General features: G+C 50.3%; 3 protein-coding genes across 16 annotated transcripts; 1 reads left to right on the forward strand and 2 right to left on the reverse strand.

The window, feature by feature from the left end:
• Positions 1-1,211: 1,211 nt before the first annotated feature.
• ZNF251 (zinc finger protein 251) lies at positions 1,212-9,724 on the reverse strand. 11 transcript variants are annotated; one of them, XM_079800947.1, is made up of 6 exons: positions 9,590-9,724; positions 8,651-8,699; positions 8,283-8,454; positions 7,762-7,875; positions 5,123-5,197; positions 1,212-2,874 (listed from the first exon to the last, which is right to left on the reverse strand). In XM_079800947.1, the coding sequence occupies exons 2-6, from the start codon at positions 8,681-8,683 to the stop codon at positions 1,412-1,414; spliced, it is 1,857 nt and encodes a 618-aa protein (XP_079657073.1). In that variant the 5' UTR covers positions 8,684-8,699; positions 9,590-9,724; the 3' UTR covers positions 1,212-1,411. The 11 variants fall into 11 exon arrangements, with proteins under 11 accessions (XP_079657073.1, XP_079657080.1, XP_079657081.1 ...); XM_079800954.1 differs by having other exon boundaries at positions 8,283-8,478; XM_079800955.1 differs by having other exon boundaries at positions 8,283-8,464; positions 9,590-9,718.
• Positions 9,725-9,868: 144 nt separating this feature from the next.
• COMMD5 (COMM domain containing 5) lies at positions 9,869-11,961 on the forward strand. Of its 3 annotated transcripts, none has more exons than XM_079800959.1 (2): positions 9,869-10,003; positions 10,573-11,961. In XM_079800959.1, the coding sequence occupies exon 2, from the start codon at positions 10,629-10,631 to the stop codon at positions 11,301-11,303; it is 675 nt and encodes a 224-aa protein (XP_079657085.1). In that variant the 5' UTR covers positions 9,869-10,003; positions 10,573-10,628; the 3' UTR covers positions 11,304-11,961. The 3 variants fall into 3 exon arrangements, with proteins under 3 accessions (XP_079657085.1, XP_079657083.1, XP_079657084.1); XM_079800957.1 differs by lacking the exon at positions 9,869-10,003 and adding an exon at positions 10,018-10,078 and having other exon boundaries at positions 10,573-11,960; XM_079800958.1 differs by lacking the exon at positions 9,869-10,003 and adding an exon at positions 10,087-10,281.
• Positions 11,962-13,830: 1,869 nt separating this feature from the next.
• On the reverse strand, positions 13,831-22,300 carry ZNF7 (zinc finger protein 7). Of its 2 annotated transcripts, none has more exons than XM_079800945.1 (2): positions 21,812-22,300; positions 13,831-17,680 (listed from the first exon to the last, which is right to left on the reverse strand). In XM_079800945.1, exon 2 carries the CDS (start codon positions 17,516-17,518, stop codon positions 16,088-16,090), a length of 1,431 nt encoding a protein of 476 aa, XP_079657071.1. In that variant the 5' UTR covers positions 17,519-17,680; positions 21,812-22,300; the 3' UTR covers positions 13,831-16,087. The 2 variants fall into 2 exon arrangements, with proteins under 2 accessions (XP_079657071.1, XP_079657070.1); XM_079800944.1 differs by having other exon boundaries at positions 13,831-17,856.
• Positions 22,301-22,306: the final 6 nt, after the last annotated feature.

The raw sequence follows: 22,306 nt of genomic DNA on the forward strand, positions 1-22,306 counted from the left end.
CGGTGGTCCGTGGACCACTGGGGTCCATGAGGTTCGAAAGGTTGGGGACTGCTGCTCTAATTCACCCACATGCTTTACTAACAAAACAAGCAAGAAGACACTGTAGCAGTGCTCCACATTCATCCATTGCCTTCAACTGACAAGGTGATTTCATTAGTTTTTCTTGCTTCTCTCCTTCCTTGCTTCTTCCTCTCTTCCTTCCCAAATATGTCGAAGCATCTATCTGTATCATGTTGTGGAGATAGAACGGTGTCCAAGAAAATCCTCTGACAACAAATAACTCCAGGTGTAATGGAGAACCAGGTAGAAAGTGAACTAAAAAAAAGCATGAGCTGTGATACAATGTGGGTATGAGAGTTGTGCTATGAGGCCCAAGCGTGGGAGACTTACTTTTCCTGAAGGACATACATTATGTGGGGCAGGTATTTTTATTCCCATTTTAGAGCTGAGGGAAAAGTCCACAGAATAAGCCCAACACAGAAGAAAAAAGGCCTGCAGACCATTCCACACAGAAGACCCACACTGGGGTTGGCCAAGCCCACATTTGGAAGAGGTTCTGTGCTTAAGAATTTTTATTAACAGGAGAGGCAGAACATGAGCAGGTGGAATAAGTCAAGCAAATTCCAGGACAAATGTTAAATCTAATGCAGAAATGACCCCAAATTCCCTAAGACAACACAGGGAGGGTGGGAGCAGAGATTGAGGAAGAGACTTGAAGGGGTCATATTAGACTTGGCCTGGAGGGAATGAAGACTGAGTTAGACAGCCCTGGCTTGTTTGACTCAGTGGATAGAGCGTCGGCCTGTGGACTGAAGAGTCCCAGGTTCAACAATTCCGGTCAAGGGCATGTGCCTGGGTTGTGGGCTCAATCCCCAGCAGGGGGCCTGCAGGAGGCAGCTGATCAATGATTCTCATCATTGATATTTCTCTCTCTCTCTCTCTCTCCCTCCCCATTCCTCCCTGAAATCAATAAAAGTATATAATAATAATTTTTAAAAAAGAGTGGGTTAGACAAAAACATTTCTCTGGGCAGTCTCAGCATTGAGGCAGGATGCAGGGTGCTCGCACCATGGAGATGAACTGGACCAGTGTTTCTCAAACTTACCAGTTAAACTCTTTAGGCAGTTAAACATAAGCTTACCATGTAGCCCACTCTCTGTGACCCAAGAGAATGGAGAAGTTAGATCCACAAAATGGCCTGTCACAAATGCTTACAGCAGCTTTACTCATACTTGCAGCTTTATTCATACTTGCTCCAGACAGAGCAACCCAAATACTCTTCAGTAGGGAATGGGTAAACTAACTGCCTCCTCTGTACAATGGATGCTACTGTGCAGTAAAGAAGGAAGAACTACTGGCACACACATCACGAAGAATCTGTAGTTAAAACAAAGAAGCCAGATTCAAAAGGCTACACAGTGACTGATTCTGAAAACATGAGACGTTTGTGAATCGCCCAATGCAGAACAAGGTTCGTGCCACGACTGAAGCCTCTGCTGTGTCCATCACACACAGAGTGTTTCTCTCCAGTGGGCATCTGTCCATGTGGCCTAAGGCTGGAGCCAGGAACAAAGGCTGAACCACACTTTCTGTAGGCATGAGAGCTCCCTCCATTATGAACTCTCTGATGCTGAGTGAGGGTTGACCTCCGGCTGAAGGCTTTCCCACAATCACTACACTCATAGGGCTTCTCTCCAGTATGAACTCTTCGGTGTAGGGCAAGTTGTGAGCTCTGACTGAAGGCTTTCCCACATTCAATGCACTGATAAGGCTTCTCCCCAGTGTGAACTCGTCGATGCTGAACAAGAGTTGAACTCCGGCTAAAGGCTTTGCCGCACTCATTACAAATATAGGGCTTCTCTCCCGTGTGGATCCTTACATGTTCAGTGAGGTGAGAGTTAAAACCAAAGGCTTTGCCACACTCATTACAAACATAGGGCTTCTCTCCAGTGTGCACCCTGTGGTGGAGAAAAAGGCTTGAGCTCTGACTGAAGGCCTTCCCACACTGGTCACATACATGGGGCTTCTCTCCAGTGTGGATCCTCTGGTGCTGAATAAGGCTTGAACTTCGACTGAAGGCCTTCCCACACTGATCACACCCGTGTGGTCTCTCGCCAGTGTGGATTCTCTGATGCTGGGTTAACTGTGGGCTCTGGCTGAAGCCTTTTCCACATTCATTGCATTTGTATGGTTTCTCTCCTGTGTGAATGACTCGATGTTGAATAAGACTTGAACTACGACTGAAGGCCTTCCCACATTCACTACACCTGAAAGGTTTTTCTCCAGTATGAAGTCTCCGATGGAGAACTAGGTGGGAATTGAGACGAAAAGTCTTCCCACATTCATTACATTTAAATGGTTTACTTCCAGTGTGAACTTGATGGTGCAAAATTAGGCCTGAGCTGAGAGCAAAGGCTCGCCCACACTGACCACATTTATAAGGTTTTTCTCCGGTGTGACTTCTCTGATGTCTAGTTAGGTCTGAATTGTATTTGAAGGTTTTGCTGCATATTTCACATGTAAAAGCTCTCTCTCCTGTTTTATTTCTTTGAAGTCTAACAGCATTTTGATTCAGATTCAAGTTTCCATCAAAGGTACCACCTTCCTGGGTTCTTTCTCCTGGAGACCTTTCCCTGCACATGGCAGTTTCTTTCCTAAAAACTCTCTTGTGAAGATGAAGTTTCTTGAAACTCTGGCCAACAGAATCCCACATGTGTCCTTCTACTTTATCCTCAGGTTCCCAAACTCCCTGCAACACAGGTGCCTGTTGATTGCACCCTGAGAATCTGCTTGATATCCCTTCTGGGGTTTTTACTTCTTCAGAGCATTTCTGGTTTAGAATGGACAGGTCTTTCTTGGTCCCAATCTCAAAATCTGTTACATAAAAGCAGAAAGGCACTATTGAAGAAAACCATCCATTAGGGATAATATCCATAATGTGCCAAAAAGCAGCCATAAAGCATTCTGTAAAAGATAAATATAGCCCTAACCAGTTTGGCTCAGTGGACAGAGCATTGGCCTGCGGACTGAAGGGTCCCAGGTTCAATTCTGGTCAAGGGCATGTACCTTGGTTGCAGGCACATCCCCAGTAGGGAGTGTGCAGGAGACAGCTGAATTAATGTTTCTCCCTCATCAATGTTTCTAACTCTCTATCCCTCTCTCTCTCCCTTCCTCTCTGTAAAAAATCAATAAAATATATTTTTTTAAAAAGATAAATATAGGTGACAGGCAGAATTCAGAAGATGACCAGTCCACAGGTTAAAAATATTTAGGTTCATTAGTAACCAAAGGAATGAAAATTAGAACAAATTATAATTTTTCACCTATCAAATTGGCAAATTAATCCATTCAGCAAATATTTAGGCCAGACATGTGTTAGGTAAGGAATATAACAAGAAGGCAAATACAGCCTCTGACCTCCTGAGGCTTATATATTATTCAGGTATATAGACAATTAAGCAAGTTTTTAACAAGGATGATAAATCACGTGACAGGGAAACTATACAGAAATGTGGGAAATACAGCATGGTCTCCAAGCTGGTCTACATGGTTACAGAAGACCTCTGGGAGGAAGTGGTTTCAGCTAGAGCCTGAAGATGGCACAGTTAGCAATGGCAGACAAGGCCCTGGATTTGACGTGTGACAGAATCCATCAAATTCAAGAATCTCACTGTGGCGGCAGCAAGAAGTATGAGGGGAGAGTGGCAAGATGGGACAGGGAATGGTCATGAGGGCACCAACACAAGCTCAAGAACCTTAGACTTGCCCTGGCCAGATGGCTTGGTTTGAGTGTTGTCCCGTCCACCAAAAGGTGGAGGGTTCAATTCGTCACCAGGGCACATACCCAGGTTGCAGGTTTGATCCCCAGTTGGGGTACGTGCTGAAGTCAACTGATTGATGTGTTTCTCTTACATCAATGTTTCTCTCTCTCTCCCTTCCTCTCTCTAAAATCAATTCAAACAAACAAAAGAAAAACCGTAGGCTTTATTTTAAGTACTTAAAAAATAATGATATCCAGTGTTGATGAGAATTGAAGAAACAATCCCTGCCTATTACACGCAGGTGTTACACATAATTCTGAGGGGGGAGGCAATTCCGTTTATGTAAAGTTCAAAACAAAACCTAGTGGTTACCCTGGAGGTAGCAATGATCAGTGATTGGAGGGTCAGGAAGGGGGCTTCCATGCTGCTGATAACATTGTTTTTTATCTGGTGGTTATGTGTCCGCATTCAATTTATGAAAATCCAGTAAGCGCTACAGCTACAAATGGTGTGATTTTATGTATGTACGTTATTTTTCAATAAAAAGTATTTTTTGATATATTTTAAAAAGTGATTTGAGAGAGAAAGTGAGAGGGAAAGAGAGATAGTAACACCAATGATGAGAATTATTGATTGCCTGCCTCCTGCACACCCCTCACTGGGATCAAGCACCACAACCCCGGCATGTGGCTTGACTGGAATCGAACCTGGGACCATTCAGTTCTCAGGCCAATTCTCTATCCATTGAGCCAAACCGGTCAGGGCAATAAAAAGTGTGTTTTTAAAGGAAAAAATAGTATTTTGTCCTGGCTATAATATAAAGAAAAAAAATAAAAGTTTTACATACACACACATATATGTATATATACACACATATATACAGATATGTACATAAACACACACACACTCACATATATATGGAGAGAGAGAGAGAGAGAAGGAGAGAGAGAGAGAGAGAGAGAGAGAGAGAGAGAGAGAGAGAGAGAGAGAGAATCTAAATTAGCATGGAAAAATATCCAATACCTATTTTTTTCTATAGTCTCCTTTTAGGAATCAAACAAAACTCCTGTTAAATTCTATTTCCTCCCTGATGTCTCATATTACTGTAATGAGAGTTTTAAAAATAGATTTCATGCTGTTGTACACATATTACCCCTTTTCTTTGGGACATTTGGTGAAAACGTTCCACTGTTGACATGTTCTCAACTCTACGGAGACAGAGCTGCTTACATCCATGTGGGTGACCTCACCCACTGTCATCGGTGTTATGACAGACTCAGCAAAACCAGAATCCACTGAAATGTGCCAAAACAGAATCCAGAAAACAACAGAGATAAGTGAACAGACAGAGCTTCCCACACCTGGCTGCCAGGGCCTTCTGGATGATTGCAGAAAACAGCAGCAGGGGTGAGGCTCTGCTGCCTCCCAGAGGTCATCTGTGGTAGGACAACACGTATAAAATAAATCACTAGAGATGGTGACAAAGGAAGACCAGCCCAAGGATGCTAACAAGGTCACTGCAACCACAGCCCAACAAGAGTCCATGTGCAGGTTCGCTGCTGGAGCGAGAACAGCAAGCTCTGAGGACACATTAATACTGAGAAATATCCTCTCCTTCGACACTCACCAGGTTCTTCCTGGCACCCGTCACCAACAGACTTAGAGGTAATTACTTCTAAAGTAAGGCAACTGCCCTACATGGTGGATAGAGTGTCAGCCTGGTGACTGAAGGGTCCCAGGTTCGAATCCGGTCAAGTGCACATGCCCAGGTTGTGGGCTCCATCCCAGTAGGGGGCATGCAGGAGGCAGCCGGTCAATGATTTTCTCTCATCATTGATGTTTCTATCTCTCTCCCTCTCCCTTCCTCTCTGAAATCAATACAAATATTTTTTTAAAGTAAAAATAAAAAATAAAGCAAGGTAACTGTGTTCACTACTCCTCCTCTGCATGAAAAAACCTCACAGAAACAGAACCACCTTTTCCCATCAAACTGAAAGGAAAACTCTGTGGGGGCTGCCCCGTCAGGGGTGGCATCGCACCCACACTATATATCCTGGGCAGCCCTATCTCTCACCTCCCCAGACAGGACTTCAGGTTCCTAAATGAGGACTCTTCTCATGAGCACTGTGGGGAGCTGACACCACATTGGGCATTCCGTTCATATCATGACACTAACCATAATAACAGCCTAATACCATTGCAAATTTAGAATAGCACAACCAATACTTTAGTCAAATTTACAACAAAACAGTGGCTTTTAGAATCATGTTGTTTTTATTGTTTTTTAAATATATTTTTATTGATTTCAGAGAGGAAGGGAGAGGGAGAGATAGAAACATCTATGATGAGAGAGAATCATTAATGGGTTGCCTCCTGCATGCCCCCCCACTGGAGATTGAACCCACAAACCAGGCATGTGCCCTTGACTGGAATCAAACTTGGGATCCTTCAGTCCGAAAGCCAACGCTCTACCCACTGAGCAAAACCAGCCAGGAGAGAATCTTTTTTTTTTTAATTTGTTTATTTTTTAAAATATATATTTTATTGATTTTTTTACAGAGAGGAAGTGAGAGGGATAGAGAGTTAGAAACACCGATGAGAGAGAAACATCGATCAGCTGCCTCCTGCACACCCCCCACTGGGGATGTGCCCGCAACCAAGGTACATGCCCTTGACCAGAATCGAACCCGGGACCCCTCAGTCCGCAGGCCAACGCTCTATCCACTGAGCCAAACCGGTTAGGGCCAGAATCATGGTTTTAAAAAACAATTCAGTTCTTAATTTATCTCTAGCAACAAAAGGCATGCATGTGCTCAATAGCATATACTGCACACTCAGGGAGTCCTCTGAGTCATGGGGATGTTCTTTATCTTGATAGAGATTTGGTTGACGTAGTTGTGTCTGTTAAAACTCAGCAACTTGCCCTAACCAGTTTGGCTCAGTGGATAGCGCGTTGGCCTGTGGACTGAAGGGTCCTGGGTTCGATTCTGGTCAAGAGCATGTACCTTGGTTGTGGGCACATCCCCAGTAGACGGCGTGCAGGAGGCAGCTGATCGATGTTTCTCTCTCATAGATGTTTCTAACTCTCTATCCCTCTCCCTTCCTCTCTGTAAAAAATCAATAAAATATATTAAAAAAATATATTAACAGGAAATGCTGGAGAAAATTTTGGAGAAAGGTTCAGGGTGGAAAATTAATACAAGTAATTGAAGACCTAGGGTACTAACAAAGGTGAGGATAAGAGTGATGATGTGTTATGTGCTTTGACAACTGACCAAAAATGGGAGGATAATGGGTAGAGAAAGCAGATCACGTCACGGGTCATCTCAGCAGCTGGGAGTCACAGATGGCACTTAGTGCTGACAAGTCAACTAATAAAAGTATGTTCAACAGAACAAGGTAATCATGTAAAAAAACACTATTGACTAAGATCAGGAGATGCAGAAGAAAAAGGATAGAAGTTTGTAAAATAGGTAGACAACCAATAGCTACTGTCTAGAGGAGGAAGATAGAAAGGCTATTATATAAAGAAGAAATGAAGCTGTTATACAGGTTTAGCATAGACGTAATTACTAAATGCAAACTTCCTTAATAACCGGAAGAACTGCGTATTTTTAAAAGGAAAGCAAACAAATCAGTAAAATGAAAGCTGTTAAAACAGGCACACATGCCCTATCTGGTTTGGCTCAGTGGATAGAGCGTCAGCCTGCGGACTGAAGGGTCCCAGGTTCGATTCCGGCCAAGGACATGTACCTTGATTTCGGGCACATCCCCAGTAGGGGGTGTGCAGGAGGCAGCTGATCGATGTTTCTCTCTCATCGATGTTTCTAACTCTCTATCCCTCTCACTTCCTCTCTGTAAAAAAATCAATAAAATATATTTTAAAAAAACACACAAAAAAACAGGCACACATGTCTGCAGGAGTACACAACGCTGTTCAGACTGCCCCCAGGAGCCCATGGAAGTAGCCCATCACCTAACCAGCCCCACCTACTCTCACCTGTGCTGCAGCTGTTCAAGGGCTCCGGTTCCTCAGCTCCCATGAGATCCAGCACCCACAGCTCTTCACCTTGCTCCAGCTGGGAGATCAGCTCCGGCTTAGGGACAGGGAGTCCTGTTGAGGTGAGGGCACTGGGTAAGCTGGAACAGAGCACTGCCCACTGCATCTTCCAGGCCAGGTGAGAAGTATAGTTTCCCAGGAGGCCTCCTGCTTCTCCACACCGCCACCCCAGGTGGGAGAGGGGCAGGGGTCACAAAATGTGTGTGTTGGTGGAGTGGAAGGGGCTGGTCAGGAACAGGGGCTGAGAGTGAGGCTGAAGGAGAATAACTCATCCGTTCTCCTGCCCCTGGGTACACAGGTGGGCACGGGCATGCAGAGTGAAGTCTGGAATTGGGAGCCAGGCAGAGACCATACTGGTACCTGGGGACAAGAGGTAGGACCCTCCCCTTTGGGCTCCAAAGTTTGAAAGCAGCTCCCGAGCTCCCCGGAGGCCCACACCACAAGCCCAGGGAGAACCGCACCCAGTGAGGCCACGTGCCCGTAGTTCTCCAGCATCACATCCCTGTACAGTGCCCGCTGGTCTGAGTCCAGCTGCTGCCCCTCCGCGCGAGAGAAGTACACGGCCACGTCCTGGAAGGTCAGCGGCACCGCCTCCTGTAACGACAGGTGGCCGCTGCCCTGGGGCTGCGCCCACTGGGCACACCTGCTGCGCTCAGCCTGAGGACCAGCGGGCCACAAGGACCCGGCTGAGTTCCCAGAGTCCCTATCCCTGGGGAGGGTGTGAGTCCAATCCCAGAGCCCTGTCCTTGGGTGCCAGGGATGCCCGGCTTCTCCAGGAGCTGGGCTCACCGCTCCAGAAAAGGGAAGGCAGGGAGGAAAGTGAACTCACCTGGGGCGCTGGAAGCCCGAGTGCATCTGCCATCCTGGGGGAGCAGGATCTGAAGGAAGACTCAGGACCTGAGGGGGGCTGCCCTGGCCTGGGCCTCCAACGCTCACCCTCGGAGGGAGGGGACCCACACTCAGACCCACTCAGTGTCATTACATCACTTCATTAACTTCCAGGGCCCAAGGGGTGTGAGGGTGGACAGGTGAAGGGTGGCATTAGTGGGTTCCTGGAGTGGCCCCCTGGGGCCACAAATACATTCTCTTATAGAAGTTGCTGGTCAGAGGCAGGTCACCCTGCAGCAGGACTCAGCGCGGGCCTGGCTGCCCAGTTACACGGTAAACAATAGAACTGGCATAGCCAGAATCCAGGTGGGGCCGGGAGCTGAGGGGTGAAAGCTGGCCACTCCAGTGGTCCGGTTTCCGGGCCCACCTGGGGTAGAGCCGCATCTGGCACCAGGCGTGCAGCCCCATCCGCCCCCACCCACAGGGTGAGAGACCCAGGACGCAGCCAGAAGCTCGCCGCCCTTGTCACCCCTTCGTCCCCAGCCTCCTGGGTCGCCTCCCATATCCTCGCCTCCCCTCAGGCCAAGCGGAGGTCCTCATTCTCCCAAGTCTCCCCGGTGGCCTCCTCCGGCCCGCGAGCTCTGGCAGCCCAGGGCTGCAGACACAGCCCGACGCTTCCACCGCACGCCCGAGCCGGTCGGAGCCGACCTTCCGCCGGGCAGGTCACTTAAACCTCCGCGCCGCCGTCCCAGCCCGTCGCGACCTCGGGTGAAACCTCCCGAGTCTCCTCCAGGGCACCTCGGTCCGCTGGGCCTTCCCACGCCTCCCTTCGAACCCGCCCACTCGGCTGGCTCTTCCACCGTCCGCAGTCGGCCCCAGCGGCTCCCGCCCGCACTCGCAGCCGGCCCTGGAGAGCCAGCGCGCGGAAAGGGATGCTCACCTGGGCGTAGCGGGTCCGACGGTAGGGGCGGGGCCAGACGGAACGGGCGGGGTCGGGCGGCACCCGAGCTAGGCGCTCCCTCCCGCTTCACTGCCTCAAAGGCCGCGGGGGCCGGAAACGGCGGCGCGGTCCGCCTGGCACTTCCGGGGCTGCTCTAGGACCGCGGAGGACTCGCGCCGTCGGTGGTCGGGTGGGGTGAGGGGCGTAGGAGAGGGTCCCGGTGGGCAGGCGGACGCCGAACATCGAGCCCACTCCCCGCTCCAGGCCCGGGCCAACCCTGTACAACCTTTTATTTTCTTTTTCTTGAGAAGAAAAGAATCTGTTTGCATTTCCCAATCTGTGTGGAAGGGGAAACACTCGGGCCCGCGGATCACAGAGGACCGGGTCCTCCCGGTGTCCTAGAGCTTCCCGGAGGTATTTTTGGGTCGCTTCCGGCCGCTCTGCAGCTTTTTGTTCCGGCTGTTCCACTTCAGACCGTGCGCGCGCCAGGTGGGGGGCGGCTCGGGCCTGGGGTCGCGGTGGGTTGGGTCGCCCTACCGGGAGGGGGCTGCTAAGCGGCTCGCCGTCCCTTGGTCACCGCGGCTAGGTAACTCTGGAGGCCGGAGGCCTGTCCGCGACAGTGGCGCGCCGGCCCGCCCATTCGATGCAGCTTGGGGCGCGGCCGCAGAACGCTGACCGAGGCTCGTGCCCACGTAAGGTGTCCAGGATGCCACGGCGAGCTCAGGGCATGACTCAAACCGGTCCCATATCTGTCGACTCCTTCCCCCGCGCCGGTGTCTGCTCTCTTCCCATCCCTGCCGTCTCTCTTGCTAACTCCTGCCTCCCCTCTTCCTGGGACCACCGGATCCCAGGGTGCTTCCCATCACATGGGCTGTCATCAGTAGTTCCCACTGTCACTGTCTCGAAGGTGGGAATCAGGTCAGTCCTCAGTCACTGACCCAAAGGACGTGGGAAGTCACTAGGCTTCTTTCCTCCCCCTCCAGGCAGTTGCAGCTGGGACCTGCCTCTGAGCTGATTGATCAGAGAGGAGGAAGCAGTCATGTCCGCCGTGGGAGCTGTAGCTCCATACTTGCATCACCCTGGTGTCAGTCACAGCGGCCAGGTGAGTTTCCTGGGGGCCCAGCTTCCCCCAGAGGTGGCAGCAATGCCCCGGCTCCTGGGGGACTTGGACAGGGGCACGTTCAGAAAACTGTTGAAGCTGGTGGTCAGTGGCCTGCAGGGAGAGGACTGCCGTGAAGCTGTGCAGCGCCTTGGGACTACTGCACACCTGTCGGAGGAGCGGCTGGGTGCCCTGCTTGCTGGCACCCACACGCTGCTCCAGCAGGCCCTCCGGCTGCCCCCAGCCAGCCTGAAGCCCGACACCTTCAAGGACCAGCTCCAGGAACTCTGCATCCCCCAAGACCTGGTCATGGACTTGGCCAGTGTGGTGTTTGGGAGCCAGCGTCCTCTCCTTGACTCTGTGGCCAGGCAGCAGGGGGCCTGGCTGCCCCACGTTGCCAACTTTCGGTGGAGGGTGGACGTGGCAATCTCCACCAGTGCCCTGGCCCGCTCCCTGCAGCCAAGTGTTCTGATGCAGCTGACACTTTCGGATGGGTCAGCACACCGCTTTGAGGTCCCCACAGCCAAATTCCAGGAGCTTCGGTACAGCGTGGCCTTGGTGCTGAAGGAGATGGCTGACCTGGAGAAGAAGTGTGAGCACAAACTGCAGGACTGACCTGCACTCCCAGTTGCTCTGGTGACCTGGGGACAGTTGCTCAGACATCTCCAAAGGGAAGCCCACCCTGCCTAGGAGCACTCTTCAGTGAGCGTGTGAATGCAGCCATGTCATTTTGTTTGATTGAAAAAGTCAGCACTGTTTTTCCTTTATTTGGGAGTAAAGCAACGATTAAAAACATGTCTTCCTAGGTGGTGTCACCCTGCACACACCTCCCCTAGCTATTGGTAGCGTTGCTGGGTGAGGGTACCTGCTGCTCCAGGGTGGCCATCTGGTCCAGTCATTCTAGGGCAAGGTCTTTATGCAGATGCCAAGTTTGTTCAGCTGGGCCACAGGTAGCATCTGAGTGTTCTGCTCATTTGTTTCTATGAACCATGTGTTTCAGAGTGGATATTTCATTCTCGTCTTAAATCCCTGATCTCAAGGAGCCAGCATTGTAGTGGGGAGAGGAAGACATTACAGAGTGCATAACAACAAATAACTGGTGTAGCTTATTATTGGATACTAGAGGCCTGGTGCATGAAATTTGTGCACTGGGGGAGGGGGCGGTGTGTGTCCCTTAGCCCAGCCTGCACCCTGTCAAATCTGGGACCCCTCGGGGGATGTCTGATGGCAGGTTTAGGGCTAAACCAGCAGGTGGACACCCCTCTTACAATCTGGGACTGCTGGCTCCCAACTGCTCGCCTGCCTGCCAGCCTGATTGACACCTAACTACTCCCCTGCCGGCCCGGTCGCCCCCAACTGCCCTCCCTCCCCTTGCAGGCCCGATTGCCCCCAACTGCCCTCCCTCCCCTTGCAGGCCCGATTGCCCCCAACTGCCCTCCCTCCCCTTGCAGGCCCGATTGCCCCCAACTGCCCTCCCCTGCTGGCCTGATCGCCCACAACTACCCTCCCCTGCCGGCCATCTTTGACCACATGGGGGTGGCCATCTTGTGCAAGGGCATGAGGGTCAATTTGCATACTACCTCTTTATTATATAGCATAGTAAATGATAAAATAGGCCAGTGTCCAGGGAATGGGAAACAGGACTGTGGAGAATTGGGCTGTCATTTTACATTGGGTCATAAGGTGGGCCTCCTAGATGGTATGTGAGCAAAGACTTGCAAGAGGTGAGGGAGCAGTGACCCAAGGGAGACTTATGGGCAGAAGGGGAGTGTAGAGGTTAGTGAGGGTACTGAGGGCACGCCCTACCCTGACAGCTGTTTTAGAAGGAGCATACTGGGTGCTGTACGGAGCCCAGGAAGGAGCAGAAGCCTTTCCCAGCACCTCCAGGGTGGGTGTGCTGGTCAGCTTGGGCTGGTGGTCCCAGAGTGAAAGCCAGAGACCTGGGAGCTTCTGGTGTGCAAGATTACCATAGTGACGTTTGTCCAGTGCAATCAGGAATGGAGACCTTGGATCTGAGCCCAGCCTGTGCGCCCCATCAGGGTGCTATAAGCTCCACTACCACCGTGGGACCTTGTGGCTGGGACTCCATGGCTCAAAATTATGCTCCTGGTGGCAGTGAGGAAAGGTGTCTTCCAGGCTACCCTTGTTTTACTGACACCAGGGGGGGAAATGGGCCTGTTACTCAAGAACCCACCTCGAGCCTCTCAGCAGCCCCTGCAGCAGGGGATGGGCAGACACCTGAAGCTGCAGCATCAAATAGCAGGTAACCACTGGGATTTTCACACCGTTTTTCTGCCCACCAGTCCACAGAGAACACTGGTGCACCCACCTGGAGTTTCTGGCTATCGCCATAGCTGTGTTGCTGTGTCTACTCTGGTAGTCCACTCTGAGGGTCATTAGAGGGTCAGCAGACTGGGGAAGGGGGATTTCTGAGGCACAGCTTTTGTTCCTGTGCCATATGTTCCCACCACCACCTTCACCCCAGGTAAGTGGGGGCACCCACCAGCCTCCCCTCCCCACACCAGAAGATGGTCTGTGCCTTTTGTCATCCAGTTAGGAACAGGTGGTTGAGATGTTCTCCATCCTACCCTGGCCAGGTAGCTCAACTGGTTAGAGCATAGTTCCAATATACCAAGGTTTCAGGTTTGATCCCCTGTCAGGACACATATAAGAATCAACCAATGAATATATAAAAAAGTGGAGCAAATCAGTGTTTCTCTCCCCCCCTCCCTCTCAAATCAATTTTTTAAAAAATCATTCTTCACTCCAGAATCGTACAAAATCAGGTGGTAGGTGGGTGTCAGCTCTAACTGTTACAGCTCCTTTGGCTCAGCGCTTGTCAGGCTGAAGTGGGCAGGCCCCGTACACCCACAGGATTCACCCAGGCTACAAAGGAATCGTCTACCCTTGTTTGTGGTTGATCACCATGGACCTGGACTTGAGGGCAGAGGCTGGCCTTTCCCACCTTTGTCCCAGGCCTGCACAGGGATTGATGCACCTGGAAAATTACCTTTCAGTTGTGTCAACTTTATTTAGATCTTGTGGAAGCTCTTGGTAGTTGTTCCTCTTCTGTGGGTCTCTTCAACTTCAAAGCCTGGATACTCCTCAAATTCATCATTGATTCACCAAACATTTCCTGGGATGTGAGTATAAGTCACACACACTGGGGATACAGGTGCATAAACTCACTGGGTTCTGCCTTGCTGCAAACACTTTGGGAAGTTTCCACAAACCTCAAAATAGTTACAAACCAACATCATAAATCAAAGTCTAATCTAATAATTGACAATAAAAGCAACCAGCTTAAAATTATGGGTTTAATTTATTGACTCAAAAAGAGAAGTCCAAAGTATTTTAAAACCTATTCTTAAACAGTGCTGGAAATCCTTAAAATGAGTTCATATTTACTGAAGCCCAAATTGGGGAATATAGCATGAAAGTAGAGCTGGGCCGGCGAGGCTCAGTGGTTGAGCATCAACCTATGAACCAGGTCAGGGTTTGATTGCTGGTCAGGGCACATGCCTGGGTTGCAGGCTCAATCCCCAGTGTGGGAGTGCAGGAGGCAGCCAATCAATGATTCCCTTATTGATACTTCTATTCTCTCCCTCTCTGAAATCAATAAAAATATATTTTTTAAAAAAGGACAGAATATTTCAAAACATCTGGTCTGCTTGGTAGGCATTCAAAACACCCAGTCTTATGGCCTCGGTGTTTGATTAACACCTCAGCACCACACAAAACCAGGCCTTGGACTGGGTTCACCAGCCCTTCATCCAGGACCATGGCTGTGCAGACGCAAATGCTGAAGGAGATTTAAGCTAGAAGTCTCTGGCCTGCAGTTACTGTTAGGGGAAAGAAGGAGCATCATGTCCAGCTGGAGTCTGGAGGAGTCCATATAATCCTCCATCCTTTTGTCCCTCATTACCCAGGAGCAGACAATGGAGGTGGGATCCAATGAAGAGGCCCTTCGGTGCACAACAGTACCAAGTGCCAGCAGATGGCAGGAGTGTGCCCTCTCCACTCAGGACCTTGGCTCCAGAACCATTGTTGGGTGGCCTAAAATATTTACGGCCCTTTCAAATTGGGCCCACCCATCCAGATGTGCCAGCAGTGACCACCTAGGTGAGCACAGCAGCTGAGGTGGGGACACAATGAGCATAACCTCTGCATAATGTACAGAAGTCCCTGGTCGTCTGGCACTGACCATTCCAGACGCCAGTTCTGGGTAGAGTAGGGATGACTAGAGAGTTGGGCCCACTGATTTCATGGCACCCTGGCACGAGGTGAAGGACCTGTCAGGCAGTGATGAATAAGCAGTAGCAGTTGGTGATCAGGCTGACTGGCTCCACCCATGTGCTGGAAACACAAACTCACATAAACTCAACCACCTCGAAGTCCACTGCTCCCAACAAAAGCAGAAAGCTCAGGAACCTCCTAATGCAAACATGGGGACCAGCAAGCATTTTCTTCACCTGACTAAAATCCATAGCCTGCTATAGGCTATGCCATGCACGGCGATAAAAGCGGCAAGGTCTTGGGGACCTGCCGTGGGCTTGACCAAACCAGTGTGATGGTGACCCAAATAAGTGTCACAACAAATCCTGAAGTGACTAACCTGTGTCCCTCTGGGATACCTGTCCACATGTGGAAGAAATGGCTCCTCCACTGGGATGAGGGTATCTCAAATATTGCCCCTCCGATTGTGGCAATGGTACCAAAGGTTAGCAGGTCTCAAGCCGACTCCTGGCCCCTGGACTCCTTCCCAACTGGTGAATCCAGGACACTGGACAGGGAGGGGGTCAATGTGGCAGGTCTGTCTCATCCAGTGGCCTCCATTGCAGTAACTGCTCTGTGAGACAAAGTGAATGAACATGGGCCCAGCCTGTCAGTCAGATTAATCAAAGTGGCTTGGCCCATGTGGAAACTCAAGTTGACCCTGGGTGGCTGCATGCCTGGGCTGCTGAAGGGGGAAGAGGTTTAAAGAAAAGGAGTCAGGTGAAGGCAGAAGGGAATTCCAAACACTCCTCTTCTGATTTCAGCGCATGCACGCTCACACATCCTTACTTAAGCCAGTCTGAGTGTACTGGTGCTGAAGACACTGAGCATCTCATTGGGCAGAGCTCACAGGACTTCAGGCCTCAGCTGCAGAACCTGGGTCATCCCTCTGTGCACTCAGAACTCTACACAAGACTGCCCTGATGCAAGGGACACCAGGTTATGGAGTGGGATAAGATCAGAATCCCAGCAATAAACACATTTTGTATGAACTTGGATACTTTTAAAAGAGCAATTCTGAATCTTTACTTTCTAACTTGTTAGTATCAATGATCCCATATAACTTAAGTAGGTTAAGGCTGTGGGTTTATTCCCACTTACACACATTTAAAGAGGTGAGTGGTCTATCCCATATGAATCTTCTGATGCTGAGTGAGCCTTGAGCTCCGATTAAAGGCTTTGCCACATTCGTTACATTTATAAGGCTTCTCTCCAGTGTGAATCCTCTGATGTATAATGAGATGGGAGCGCCATCTGAATATTTTCTCACATTCATTACACTTGTGTAGTTTCTTTACAGTGTTAACTTTTTTACGGCTCACATGGGTAGAACCCTCCAGGGTGCCCCCATATTCATGGTACCACTGGGCACGTGTGTGAATCCTCTGGTGCTCAATAAGGTATGAACTTCGACTAAAGGCTTTCCCACACTCACTGCATCCATAGGGCTTTACTCCAGCATGAATTATCTGGTGTTGGAAAAGGGTTGAGTTCTGACTGAAGGCTTTCCCGCACTCACCACATTTATAGGGCCTCTCCCCAGTGTGAACCCTCTGATGAATTGTGAGCTGTGTGCTCATACTGAAGGCCTTTCCACATTCCAGGCACTCATAGGGTTTCTCTCCCTTGTGGATTCTCTGATGGTAAATGAGGCTTGAGCTCTGGCTGAAGGCTTTTCCACAATCACTACACTCATAGGGCTTCTCTCCGGTGTGAATTCTCTGGTGCTGAATCAGGTGTGAGCCCTGGACAAAGCCCTTCCCACACTCATCACATTTGAATGGTTTTTCTCCAGTGTGAGTTCTTTGGTGGCGAATAAGCCGTGAGCTACAACCGAAGGCTTTTGCACACTTGTTGCATTTATATGGTTTCTCTCCAGTGTGAATCAGCTGGTGCTGACTAAGCCGAGAGACCCACCTGAAAGCCTTCCCACACTCATCACACTTAAACGGTTTCTCTGCAGCGTGGATTCTCTGGTGTGCAACAAGGCTGGCACCATCCAGGGTTCTTGGAACTGGAGGCTTCTCCCCAGCGTGCATCAGCTGGTGCTGAGCCAGGGTTGAACTCTGGCTGAAGGCCTTCCCACACTCCTGGCATGAGTAGGGCCTCTCTCCAGTGTGAGTCCTCTGGTGTCTGACCAGCTGAGACTGCTGGCTAAAGGCCTTCCCACACTCACGACAGCCATAGGGCCTCTCTCCTGTGTGCACCCTCTGATGGTGGATAAGGCTGGAGCTCTGACCAAAGGCTTTTCCACACTCCTCACACCTGTAGGGTTTCTCTCCAGTATGAATTCTTTGATGCTGAATAAGTTTGGAGCTCAGGCGAAAGGCTTTCCCACACTCTATGCATTTGAATGGTTTCTCTCCAGTGTGGATTCTCTGATGCTGATTAAGCTGTGAGCACAACCTGAAGACTTTCCCACATTCCCTACACTCATATGGCTTCTCTCCATGATAGTTTCTTTGATGTTTCCCCTTTAAGCAATCAGATAACTTTTTCTCGCACTCCTGACATCTGTTAGATTTCTTCTGTACACCGAAGTGAGGCAGAGCCATGAATCTGAAACTGCTGCCACACACATCGCATCTTCGAGATGGCCCGTCTACAGCAACCCCCTGACTTTTCTCAGGTTGACAACCCAGGCTGACATGTCCCTGCTTATCCTCCTTGACAGAGGTCTTCCTGGGAGCCACAGTCTCTGTGTGCAAGTGGTGTTTCTGAAAGAGAGAGCTTAGCTTACTCTCTGGCCAGACCTCAGAATCACAAGTGTCTCCAAAGCCAGGACTCTGAGGATAATCCCAAGGGGGGATTTTGACCATCGCTGTCAGGGATTCCGATTTTAGCATGTGCACATCTTCACCAGCCTGCTCACCATCAGTGCTTACTGTAGAATCTGAAACATACAGGCAGGATAAGGCTCCTTCTCCCAAGCTCACAGAAAGGACAGAGGCTGAGGTGGGGATCATGACTAGGAACTGAGCTCCCTCCTAGGACACCTGACATGCAAAGACACTATCAAAACTTGAAACCGTTGACAGTTCTCAAAATTTGGTTTCATTCATACTTTTTCTTCTACACATTCATTTAACCACAGTGTACTCGGCTGAGTGCTAAGAGCCACTCTCCCACAGGGGGCTACATCAGTAGAGGTTCATTCTGTGGGGAAATTGTGTGAGGAAAAGTCCATGAAGAATGTAAGCCCTAGATGGTTTGGCTCAGTGGACAGAGCATCAGCCCGAGATTCGGGTCAAGAGCATGTATCTCAGTTACAGGCTTGATTCCCAGCCACAGCTGGAGTGCATACAGGAGGCAACTAATCGATGTGTCTCTCTCACATCAATGTTTCTGTCTTTTTTCCCCCGGCTTTTACTCTCTCTAAAAATCAATTGAAAAACTATCCTCAAGTGAGGATTACCAACAAAAAAAGAAAGTGAGCCTGATAGAGTGGGGGGTTTAGCGAGAGGCAGATTTAGGCTGAGAGGTCAGAGAAGATGGTGAGGAATAAAGATGAATTTTAAACTTAAAACAGAGGGATGGCCGAAACCGGTTTGGCTCAGTGGATAGAGTGTCGGTCTGCGGACTGAAGGGTCTCGGGTTCGATTCCGGTCAAGGGCATGTATATTGGTTGCAGGCACATCCCCAGTGGGAGGGGTGCAGGAGGCAGCTGGTCGATGTTTCTCTCTCATCGATGTTTCTAGCTCTCTGTCCCTCTCCTTTCCTCTCTGTAAAAATATCAATAAAATATATTTTTTAAAAAAACAGAGGGATGGGCAGGTGCTGAGGAAGACAGGCAGGAAAGCTAATGAAAAGTGTACAAGGGTGAGGCCGAAGGGCTGGGCATGGGCCTGTCTCCTGGTTGGGCTTCTGAGTGCAACCCAAGGCCAGAACTCTGCTTGCTCCAGGTCCCTCTCCCCAATTTGACACCTGACCATGTCCCTTGCCAGTCTGCCCCTCACCTTCCCCATATGGATTTCTCCTTCCTGTGCATTTCTGGGGGGTCCACCTACCTGCTAGCCCCCACAAGCCTTCCTGACATTCACTTACCCTCTGGACTCTCCACATAGGCTTCAACCTCCTTCCTACTCTGCAATCCCAGGAAGTGTCTTTGCTTAAGTCGGACCCTGTCATCCCTAATCACCTCCAGGGCCCTCAACAGCCTATGGCTGTCCCACAGTGAAACCGCGGACCCAGTGACGGGGCTCTGCTGACACCTCACATCAGTGCTTCAGCAATGGAGACCCATCTCTATGTCAGTCCTGGCGTATGGAAGGGGCTGCATGCAAGCTAGTGAGGTCAGTAGTGGATAAGGGGTGTGTGGCTCAGAGAGGTTAAATAGTTCACCCATGGTCACACAGCTTATGAGAGACTAAGGAATGAACCCAGGTCTGTTCACCAAACACACACCTTTTCAACATCTCTGTGCCCTTAAGATGTGGGGCATCTCCTGCCTGGTCCTCACTGTTTATCGTTTCTGCACAAACAACATTGGCAAACCTGCTCTACCAACAGGGCAGGAGCAGCCACAGAGACGAGAAAACGGACAAGTACTGCTCTCCTCTGCATGCTGCTTCAAGGCAGAGGCCCCTATGAACAGCCATGAAAGAGCAGTTAAGGATGTCAGCACTGCCTGGGCCTCCTGCAGCCAGATGAGGACACTGCAAACCCACCTGGCTGCCTCGGAGTCCGCCTACCTCTCTCCTGTAGTCAAGTCTGCAAGCAGCAGTTAGTGACATCACAAAGGTCTTGCCTCCCTACATGCCATATCCCTAGCAACAGTCTCCTACATACAGCCAGCAGGCTCCTGTCTGGCTCAACATGCACATGTTCCTTCCCTTCAGGGTCACAAATACAGCCCATCTCTTCCTGTCCCCACTTACTAATGGCTACTCCTGGCAATGAACCTCTCCTCACTAGCCCAGCCAGGCTCCTCTGAGCCTTGGTCAACCAGGCCTCCCCCTTGGTATGGAAGAACAAAACACTAGCATGGCTTCTAACAGCTCCAAGTTGCATCCCTAGGATGACACCAACCCCTTTAAAGCATCTGCCTGAGAAAACTGGAGGATGCTTGTTCCAGCCAACTCCCAAGAGCAGGGCCCGTCAGCAAGCCAAGTGTGTCACATGGACCTGCTTTTCTCTTCTGTGATCCGTCACACCCCGTGCCTGGCTCCATCACCTCTGAGCAAGTGGAAGCTGAGTTAGCTCTCAGTGAACTCTGACCTATTGCCGTTGTCACTCGGACTAAATTCTGTCCTCACCACTGCAACTATGACACTGACCATGAAGTCCCCAGGGGGCCTCGAGTCCTGGGACTGGGCTGGCTGTAATGGTGGCAGCTGCAAGTCCTGCCCTCTCCCATGACCAGGAGGGACCTGGAATATGAGCTGCATCAACCAACAATATCACATCTTGGGCATGTTCTAACACGTCCCACAAATGGTCATCCACGAGGCTGTCCTCTGCCCTGAACACCCAGGTCTGGGAGCAGCTCTTAAGTCTCATCGCAGGGAAATCTTCTTGATGCCTAACCACTAGGAAGGTCACCTCCATACGTGAACCACTTACCAAGGAGCTCTGGCTCTCCTGCCATGGTGCCAGCCTGGCCTGCGTGGCTCAGTGGTCAAGCACTGACATATGAACCAGGAGGTCATGGTTCGATTCCCAGTCAGAGTACATACCCGGATTGCAGGCTCAATCCCCAGTGTGGGGCCTACAGGAAGCAGCCAATCAATGATTCTCTCTCACCACTGTTGTTTCTAGCTCTCTCTCCCTTCCTCTCTCTGAATCAATAAAAACATATATATTTTTTTAAAAATCTCGCCCTAACCGGTTTAGCTCAGTGGATAGAGCGTCAGCCTGCGTACTCAAGGGTCCCAGGTTCGATTCCGGTCAGGGGCATGTACCTTGGTTTCGGGCACATCCCCAGTAGGGGGTGTGCAGGAGGCAGCTGATGGATGTTTCTCTCTCATCGATGTTTCTAACTCTGTATTCCTCTCCCTTCCTCTCTGTAAAAAATCAATAAAATATATATCTTTTTAAAAAAATCTCTCTCCACCCTGGAAATGTTTCATGAGGGCTGGGTTTTAACTGAGCCAATCTGTCCCTTTACATCAAGCACGTCAAACTCGCACCGGGCGGGCTGCATGCTTGCTTTTTACACCTTCCCAAAAAGGGTCAGAAAGAGGTCTGGACAGGAAAGCCCTTGTTATGAGCTGATTGTGCCCCCAAAAAGGTGTGCTGAAGCTCCAGCCCAGAACCTCAGAATACGAACTTATTTACAAACAGGACCCTAGAGATAGAGTCTGTTAGGATGAGGTCACACTGAAGTATGGAGGCCCTAATTCAATATGACTGCTGTCCTTGGAAAGACAGACACGGACGAATGCGCTGTGACGTGGAGGACTGGGTGATGCAGCCACAAGCGGAGGAACACCTGGGGCCACCAGAAGTTGGAAGGATCCTCCCCTAGACTTTAGAGGGGTCACAACCCTGCCAATGCCTTGATTTTGGACCTCTGGCCCCGAGACTGTGAGATATTAATCTTTGTCAATTCAAGCCTCCAGGCTCTGGTGCTTTGTTATGGCAGCCCTGGAGCCTGACCTGAGAGGCTAGGGTCATCTGGGATCCCAGAAGTTCTGGAGGAAGCGCAACAGTACCAGTGACATGATGTTCACCCGAGAGGCTGCTCAGAACCAAGATTACTCCTTCTCTTGCATCCATGTTTGTATCTTAACAAGAGTATTGGTAAGATGAGGGACTTAATAAAATCTGGTTTAAAAACAAACTCGCATGGTGATGTCTAGGGTCTGCCTTCCCGGGCACAGATTCTGTGCCACAGGACCAAGCCTCACCTGTCTGGAGGGTCCTTCGTGCCTCTCTCGCCTCTGTTCCCTGCAGGTCAAGGACCCATGGCTCCTGCCCTTGCTCCAGCCGGGAGATCAGTTCAGGCTTGAAGAGCAGAAATCCTGCTGTCAAGGTGACAAAGGAAACCACATTGGTGCTGCTGGGAATGCAGCTCAGGGCTCAGTGCCCCCTGGTTTCCAAGAGTAAAGGGGTAGGAGGCTGCTGGGGTACAGGCAGAGTCTCTAAAGAGAGCATCATAGGGTTAGGATATGGGCACATGGGCCCTCTCTGTCTGGTTCAGTCCAGCTCCTGAAGCTAGACAGCAAGGGATGCCTGGACTCCCAGCCCATTCCCTTCTGCTTCAAGGCCAAGATCCCCAGTGGACCCTGTCACCCAAGAGTTTGCCAAGAGGCCGCTGTGCTTCAAGAAGAGAAAAGCCAGGCACTACCAGCAAGCCCCTCAGTTCAGAGGGCAGGTATGTGCTCCAAGAGGTAGGGGTGATT

This window comes from Cnephaeus nilssonii (genome assembly GCF_951640355.1).
Source record: "Cnephaeus nilssonii genome assembly, contig: SCAFFOLD_140, whole genome shotgun sequence".
Taxonomy (NCBI): Eukaryota; Metazoa; Chordata; class Mammalia; order Chiroptera; family Vespertilionidae; genus Cnephaeus; species Cnephaeus nilssonii.

Excerpts from the sequence above, each read along its gene's own strand:
- ZNF251 (XM_079800946.1), bottom strand. The coding sequence starts at position 8,800 with ATGACACTGAGTGGGTCTGAGTGTGGGTCCCCTCCCTCCGAGGGTGAG. Across the intron at positions 8,479-8,650 it reads TCGGGCTTCCAGCGCCCCAG|GCTGAGCGCAGCAGGTGTGC; the intron begins GTGAGTTCACTT and ends GCTGGTCCTCAG. Across the intron at positions 5,198-7,761 it reads CTTGAACAGCTGCAGCACAG|ATGACCTCTGGGAGGCAGCA; the intron begins GTGAGAGTAGGT and ends GTCCTACCACAG.
- COMMD5 (XM_079800959.1), top strand. The coding sequence starts at position 10,629 with ATGTCCGCCGTGGGAGCTGTAGCTCCATACTTGCATCACCCTGGTGTC.
- ZNF7 (XM_079800944.1), bottom strand. The coding sequence starts at position 17,809 with ATGCTAAAATCGGAATCCCTGACAGCGATGGTCAAAATCCCCCCTTGG.